Source organism: Rattus rattus, chromosome 6 (genome assembly GCF_011064425.1).
Source record: "Rattus rattus isolate New Zealand chromosome 6, Rrattus_CSIRO_v1, whole genome shotgun sequence".
Classification (NCBI taxonomy): Eukaryota; Metazoa; Chordata; class Mammalia; order Rodentia; family Muridae; genus Rattus; species Rattus rattus.
The window spans coordinates 85078769-85087251 of NC_046159.1; the positions used below are offsets into that span (position 1 = coordinate 85078769).

Sequence of the window (8483 nt, forward strand, 5' to 3'; positions counted from 1 at the left end):
AGAGGACTTAGGTCTTTGTTATGCACATTGGAGATAAAGCTTCAGCTGTGTTAATACAGAGTTGTGGACTAAGAGTCATGAAAGTATTTTAAAAAGAAACCTGGTGAAACATATCTTATTCCAAACAACAGTTAATTGGTTATTACTAAATACTGATATTTGGCCTATCACATATACAAATTTTTCAGGCAAAGTTGATAATTTTACTCTTTACATGCTTTTGTATTTCCTATAAATCTGTGCATGCAACCCATAGGAAATGAGCTTACTGTATTTATAGGTGGTTCATCTAATGAAAAGGCTACATGTATGATTGGGTCACTTGTTTATTCTCTTCAGTTTCCCCTGCTTCAGCACAGATTATTAAATTACGTGCTATAGCCACTGTTTTTAAAATTAAAAAAAAAAAAATCAAGCCTTCAATTCATATACTGATGGCCAATGTGTGGCTTGTGGTTTACAATTGATTAAATAGTTTTCCTTTTTTTTAGATACTACTAGCCCTCAAATTTTACAATTACTTAATGCTTTACTAGAGACAAGTTTTCTACTTGAAATCAGTGAGTGAGGATTTCAGTGTGAATGTCTGACAACTCACTGTCCTTTCCATGCTCTGGCTCAGACAACTAAACAAAGCCATAGACCCAGCTCTTTAAAAATGGTAATGGAGTTGATAACACACCCTCTTGAAAAGAGGAAGACTCCATTTGCTTACTTTCAACTCCCAGCCTCACCCTGCTGGCTCAGGGATTTCTAGTGCGACTGAATCTGGACAATATTTATAGGATTTGGCATCTCTAATTAATGTTTATGTTTAGGTAAATAAAGCTGGTGAGGGGCTGGAGAGATGGCTTAGTGGTTAAGAGCACTAAGTACTGTTCCTTAATAGGACATTTAAGTACTCAAACTGGATTGCCTGGACCCCTTAACGAGGGAGGACAGTGATACTAGACAGTTTATATCTTAATAAATAAAAAGGGGGAGTTATCCCTGTATGCTATACAATTATTTAATAATACTCCTTTTATTTCCAATTTTAAAAACTTGGATGCCAAAGTTTATGGCACCCTACTACTAGGCATATTTCTGCCTAGGTGAAATAGAGAGATCCACTTATTGACATGTTCCTGTTCAGATATTTTATATGGGGAAGAGGGAATCTTTGTGTTTTTTCTACAGGATGCTACAGGAGTGTGCCAGCTGCCTGAGTGGCTGGTGAAACTTGCTGATCCTGGGAGCATGAAGATTCAGCTCTCCTGGTTCAGGTCCCTGGAGTCATTCCTGTGTCCTTGGAGGAATATGGAGGATTCCCACTCATCTTTTGTCATCACAGAGATTTTGGCGTTGCTGCAGTCAGCGTTACCACTGCGTGTTCCCGTCCCACTGTGGCCTACGCTCAGACCCTCTGTGCACTGCTCCATTGTGTCTGCAGTGTCTGGAGTTACCCTCCCCTAATCTATTGTTAGGCAAACACAGTGGGTGAACTTTCTGGTGTAGTTGCTAACAATTGGGAATTCTAAATTTTATTACAGGAGAGGCATGACTAGGCCCTTGGTGGTATGGCCATAACAGCTGAGGAGAACCAGATGAGGTGCCCGCTACTTATCGGGAGAGGCTCAATTTCCACAATCTCTTATATTAATGCCATCTGGCCCTTACTCTTTCGCCCCTGGGCTCAAGTAAGAGGAATGAGAAGATGACCTGATGTAGCTATCCTCAGTGACGGGCAACTTCCTCTGACCCTTGACCAATCTAAGACAGGAACCTTGGGGGCGACAAGGTGATCCTATGTCAGATAGGCTGGGGTTCGAGAGGTCGATCCTAAGACAGAGGTGACTACGCCCCGTTTAAATGTATGGGCCGGTCAAATGCTCCTCTGCCCAGTTTCTCCCCCAATAAACACACAGTATAGCCCAGAACGGTGTGTTACAACATAAGTTCATTCCTAGTCATTGGGGTGCAGTCCTAACTGCAAGAGTGGCTTGCCATGGCCGAGCTGGGCACTCTGTGAGGCATGTCTGATCCCTCTCAGACCACTACTTCCACCTAATGGTCTTTTATAAAAGAAAAATGGGGGAGATGCACGGAGCCGTATTGGATTTGGGCCTAGCCACTTTTTGATGACTGCCTTAAGTCTTAAGATTGTTGAATGAAAGCCTCTCCCATGAATTTACAGCACAGGAAGATAACATTCAAGGGATGCCTCAGCTCCCTTAGCAGATACCTGTTACCTCCTGAATCAACACCCAGTGTCTCCACTGCCTGACCTTATCGTCTACCGCCTGACCTCTTTGCCTCCTGCTATCACTACCTATATCCGCACCTCCCCCTCCTCTGTGTTTCACAAAGGACACTCCCCCTACCTGAAAGCCTTAAAAGCTGTAACGTTCACCCCAATAAACGAGACCTTGACAACAGAATCTTGCTTGGTCTCCTTCTTCTCTCGCCCCCCACTTAGGCCCAAGGGTAGCGCCCCTTCGGGACCCTGAATAACTGGTCCCCGCTGGCGGGGACAGTACATACTCTTCTTACTCTCACCATCCCGCTAACGACAAACACTCTATTTACTTACTGATCTTTGACAACATTCCAGGCCTCAGTTCAGGGCTGAATAAGAATCGTCTCTGTTCATTCATAGATGATGACCTTGAGACCTAGAGAGCTTAGCTTATTAAATACAAATAATAAGTCACAAAATTGGATCAAACTTTGGATTTATTAACAGAGTCCAATTGCTTCTTATTGGCAAATCCAGAACTCAGCATACCTTTTGTATAGGTCAAGTTCTTGATCTATCAGAATTCTCCAGAAAAACAAAACCAACTGGAAATTAGATATTTGTCACATGAACCAGAAAGTCAATGATTACAATTAGTCTCAGACAGAAGGCCTGAGAATTTGGAAATTCCAGGTGATACTTGGCAACCAGTCCCTCAGTCATTTAAGACAGTAAAAGTTCTGGGTGGGGCATGAAAGTGATACTGTGTTTGTACATTGTGCTCCCTTTTATCTTTCTTGTTGGAGAGCTGGGGGTCTGTTGCTGGCTTATGTAATCCTCTTTGGAGATTCCACATGACATTCTTCATTCAGGCGGTGTGTCACCATCCTCTTCCTCACAGATGAAGTCCTATGCCTGATGGATGAAATCATCCGCACACAAATTTGCTTTAAGTCCAAGCTTAGCTTCACCCTAAAGTAGTGCTAAAGTAGTGCTGCTTCTGTGGTGAGATCATCATCTTCCCAGTCTCCTGAGAATGTTATTTTATTCTGTCTATTCATTCCTTGGGTATTTGTTAATATTCTTCCTGGGTAAGCTGCTTTGCTCATAGAATCCTTCTCAACAGAGTGAAGTTAATAATCATGGACTTACTGATGTTTAGCCCCTTCACCAATAATAGTAAACATATACTGAGTATTTATTCTGTGAGGGATACTGTGTTAAAAACTGCAACCAATTTACTACATTTTCTATGTCCAATAACCCTATGTTAAACAATGTAGTGTTTGCACAAAACACACACTCCTCCTGCATACTCTAAATCACACGTAGATTATTTATAATGCTAACAAAAGAATATATGAGTAGTGCAATAGTTGAATAATAACAATAATGGTTATAATGATATGTGATTATTTTCTGAATAATTGCTGCTCTTATCAGTTGAATTCATGCATGCAGAGCCTGTGATATAAAGAGATGTATGAATATATAAGATGGTTTAGAGGACCAGCATTTCACATTTAAATATTTTATTATTTATTGTTTTTCTACCTTTTTTATTGGCTATCTTTTATTTACATTTCAAATGTTATTCCCTTTCCCAGTTTCCCAAACATAAGCCCCCTATCCCATCCCCCTCCCTTTTTCTATAAGAATGTTCACCTTCCCAACCACTCTCCCTTTCCTGACTCCCTGCCCTGACATTCCTCTATACTGGGGAGGGGGGTCCAGCCTTGGCAGGATCAAGGACTTCTCCTCCCATTGGTACCCAACAAGGCCATCTTCTGCTACATATGCAGCTGGAGCCATAGGTCTGTCCACGTGCAGTCTTTGGGTAGTGGTTTAGTGCCTGGGTGTTCTGGATCGTTGGTAGGTATTGTTGTTCTTATGGGGTTGCAAGTCACTTTAACTCCTAGGACCAGCATTTCAGACTGATATAAGAACAAAGTAGGACATGAGATCATACAGGAGGTGGCTACAAGGGTAGTAGGAAGTTAGCGACGAAACAGGCAGGACTCACAGGCTCCGATGCTGCAGGCAAATGTAGCTCAAATCTGAGCCAATTAAATGTTGAAAGTGTAGAAAAGGAAGAAATGCGGGATGTACAAAAGCAATTAGGAGCCAGTTTAGTGCTGGGAGCTCCATCTTAATGTGAGAACTGGAGGAAATGTGGTCCAGGGAAGTGAGTTAGCAGTAGAAAGGAGAGGGCAGAGTAATTGCAGGGTGTAGAAGCATTTTGGGAGCAGACTGTTCTGGGATCATGGTCTTGAGATGACTCTCTTAGGTTTCTGACACAGTGCTTTTTAGGTTCTCTCCCCGAGTCAAGGAAACGTGACCCTATCAGTGCCAGGCAGAGATGGTTTGTCAGCTACCAAGGCAGCTCAGAAAAAAGCTAAGACATGTCAGAGGCACATACATTGTGCAATCACCAGTTAATTGGGAACTCTGGAAGCCATACCATGACAACACAGCAGTGATACAATAACTTGACTCTGAGGTGACAGTGAGACAAGGAAGATGGGTACATCTCAGTATGTGTGGCGAGAGGATGGAAGGCTGGGATTTTGGAAGGGGTGGTGTTGGGGCCATATTATTTGTAAGGATACTGAGGAAAATGTGTGAGTGGAGAAAATGTTTGAGGGGGAGAGTAGGGGATGCAGTAGACTCAGGAAGCAGAGCCTCAGTGAAGTCATAGCAACCAAAGAAGGAGGATAAGGAAGGAAATGGGCTAAGGAACAGGCAGGTCTTGGTAGTAGATAGTTTCCAAAAGAATGTTGTCTTAAGATCCTAGTTAGGAAGTGTCCTCTGCTCACCCATCCTCTCATACAAACAAGAAAGCAGTTCCCAAGCTGTTCTCTCAAGCAGTTCCCAGGATGCTGTTTCTGATTCTTCCATTGTTCACCTGTTCCTCATTCCAGAGACTCATGCTTTGACCTTTGTATCCACCTCCAAGCTTCCCCCTGTGGTAGGAGCCATGCTGTTCCCACAGCTGGAAGGAAATAACTGGACACCATTTGCCTTTGACTTGAGGGGCAACACAAGCAATAGACTTATAACCAGGAGGCTTGTCTCTCTGTGTGCTCCATGGTGGTGTCTTTCTGTGATTATTAAAGGCAGACAGGACCCCATGAAAACCATGTTGAATATGTATGGAAGCTTTCTGTTGCACTTGAAAAGAATGCACAGTCTTAGACCCATAACCAGGGACTGAAGGAACTCAGGTTCCTCACTCAGACCCTTTCTGCCATATCACTCAACTGCAGTTGGCAGAAAGCGTTTCTACACCCTAGCCTTGTGAACCATCCATTCTCCTGCTTTTCAGGCTCTTGTACCTGAGTTCTGTAAGGCTCCCATCTTCTTACCTTCAAGTCCTTCCTCATAGGTCCCATTTGTGAGACCCTTTCTTCCCATGCTGCACAGTGATTCCTTCATAAACTGTTGTGTTGAAACAGCATTTTAATTGTTGCCTTGTTTCTCTTGCTTTATTAAATTCTTAGTGGAAAGACACTCTGTCTTGCTCACAGATGCCTCCAGCATCAGCACTTTCTCATCCCCAAACATGCCTTCCAGCTACCCGATTAGACTCAGATAATTATCTTTCATAAAATAAAGTCACATCATCTTTTTATTGATTTTTCATTATAGATACATAGGCATGTTTATATTTGTCATCCTCTACTAGGACACATGCTCTATCAGGGTGGAGGTCATATGCTACTCAGTGACTATAATATACCTCGGCCAGTTACATACTGGGTGCTTTTTTATTATGTAATCAATGAATATTAAAATATTCAGAGCTTGTAGGGTACATAGGATTGGGATTCCCTTGTCACAGCTGCTCTTGGACATTCCATTTTGTACAAAAATCATCAAAACCACTCTGGTCTAACAGAGACTTCTCTCCAACTTGACTCAGTGAAGGACCTAGAACTGATTCTGCCATAACTGGTGACTGTAGAGACACCCTTCTTGTGGTCTCAAGGTCAGAGGGACTAGGAGCATCCAGCTGAGTCATCCCAGAGCCGGAAGTCGGCTGCCTGCTGCTGGCAGGAAGGACAGGCTCAGGGGCCACAGTGTGGGCTTGAACACATGATCTCTGGACATGCTTTCCTTCTGTCCAGTTGCATTGAGGCCGATTGGTACAGTGTTCAGGTAGCTCCTCACCCAGAAGGTCTAGCTGCTGAAAGAAAAGGCAAAATGGAGTGTGTGTAAGGAGCAGGACAGGAAGATAGGGAGCAATGGTGACACACCACAGTGCTTAGTCCTTTATCAGCTTGACACAAACTAGAGTCATTTGTGAAGACTTTCAGTTGAGAAAGAACCTCCATCAGACTGCATGTACATCTTGTTTAAAACTGTTCAGCCCACTGTAGATGGTGCCATCCCTGGGAAGGGGTCCTGAGTTGTATAAGCAGTCGAGCTGAGCAAGTATTGGCGAGAAAGGCAGTAAACAAAGACCCCCATAGTCTCTGGTTCAGTTCCTGCTTCTAGGTTCCTGACTTGAGATACTGCTTTGGTTTCCCCTGATAGTCAACTGCAATTTGTAAGGAAAATAAACCCTTTGGTCTCCAAGTTGTTTTCAGCCCTGCTGTTTTATCATAGCAAAAGAAAATAACTAGGATGCATGGGGAGCTATGTTTGGGTCCAGGAATCCGAGCTGCTTTATTTATAGAGAAAGGCAGAAAACCAGATACTACTGGGAAAGGCCAAATAGCTCACCAAAATAATGTTTGACAAAACATTTTACTAAGGACAATAAATAAACTGTGCTCTCTTAGAGTGCATGTGTTCTACTCATCTCTCACTCTTATACCCCCACCCAGGAATCTATCTTATAAGTTTATCCAGAGAAGAAAATTCATGATTTTTAAAACTTATTCATATGTGTTTTAACAGCTGTAGTTGTCCAAGGAGTAAAGGGTAGGGGATCCCCTAAAGGTGGAGCTACAGGTTTTGCAAGCCACCAATCACAGATGCTGTGCACTAAACTTCTGCAAGAGAAGTGCTAACTCCTGAGTTTTCTCTCTGGCCCCTTCTGTAAACTTTAACTGTGCTGTGAGCTGCTCTCTTTGAGCAATGCTAAAATGGGGGAGTTGGTTATTCACAACTTTTAGCAGTGTAACATGAGAACAACATAAATCCTGCATGTACCTACTAAAACAAACCTAAATGTGCCTCTCCACATGTGAGCATGTCTTACTCTTTCACTCATGTCCCTCAATTAACCCCTGAGTTAAAAATCTATGCTAAAAATAGCTGTAATAAGCTCCAATCGTGATTCATGCTGCCTATCTTAGAATTGTTCTCTTTGATGAGGTCATGATTTTTGCTTTTACTTGAATGAGGCCCTGGTGGGAAAGGCGAATTCTTTAGGCTACTACAGGCATTTAGGAAACACAGAGTAGAACTGTTCTTCTGTGCTCACTGCTGCTGGTGACAGAGACATGCCACTTTTGCACTAATTAGCCACCCCAGACCTACCCGAAAGATATTTATGAGGTACAGCAGTGCTGCAGTGGGCTCTGCAAACTAGTAGCCGACTTGGGTAGTGAGCTAGCTTATATTGACTAAAAAGGCCAGCTTCACTATGCTGGGATTCTTGTTCTTACATGGAAAAAGAGCAATAGCACTTCTTCCTCTTTTGGATCACAGGAGAAACCTTGGAGTCGCTGCAAACCTGAGCCAACTATCACTTGACAGGTCAAGGTCAGTGTCCAGATGTGACTATGTAACATGGAACGCTACAGTCTGAAACTGTTCCATCACCGGCTTCTTTTGAAGCAGCTCTCCTGTGAATGGTAGGCTGGGGACATTCACACGGTACATCCACTCTGTGTCCATTCTCCACCACACCCCTTACCAGTAGGATCCCTTCTTTGATTTGCCTGGCTCTGTCTCCTAACTGAAAGGCCAGCTCTGCCACTTGCTGCCTCAGGGCCTCTCGTAAAGTCCTCAGGTACTCAGCCTCTTCCCTGCTCGAAGATAATAGAAAAAAAAACTTTAAAAAGAAATCCTCTTGTGGCATAATTTATGAACCATGTTTACCTGTTCAAGAAGCAATACATTATTTATAAGTTACTAAGCTGGGTAAGGATGACAGCCATGCAGCTCTAGAACATGCTGTCTCCCAAATAAGGACACAGACTACTCCCCGATAAGAACTTTACTTCTAAAACCTATCCCCACAGCCATAGGCAATGAGTGAATGCATTCATTCTGGTGATATTTTCTACCCCTGCGACAATAATGTGTCTTTCTA

At 43.0% G+C, this 8483-nt stretch overlaps 1 protein-coding gene across 1 annotated transcript in view; it reads right to left on the reverse strand.

Annotated features, from left to right (window-relative positions):
- Positions 1-5828: 5828 nt before the first annotated feature.
- Itprid1 (ITPR interacting domain containing 1) overlaps positions 5829-8483 on the reverse strand; it is a 131169-nt gene continuing 128514 nt past the window's right edge. Inside the window, exons 13-14 of the mRNA XM_032905149.1 lie at positions 8085-8196; positions 5829-6404 (exon numbers count right to left, since the gene is read on the reverse strand). Of these exons, the coding sequence (XP_032761040.1) occupies positions 6054-6404; positions 8085-8196 (463 nt within the window). The 3' untranslated portion in view covers positions 5829-6053. The remainder of the gene's footprint in view (positions 6405-8084; positions 8197-8483) is intronic.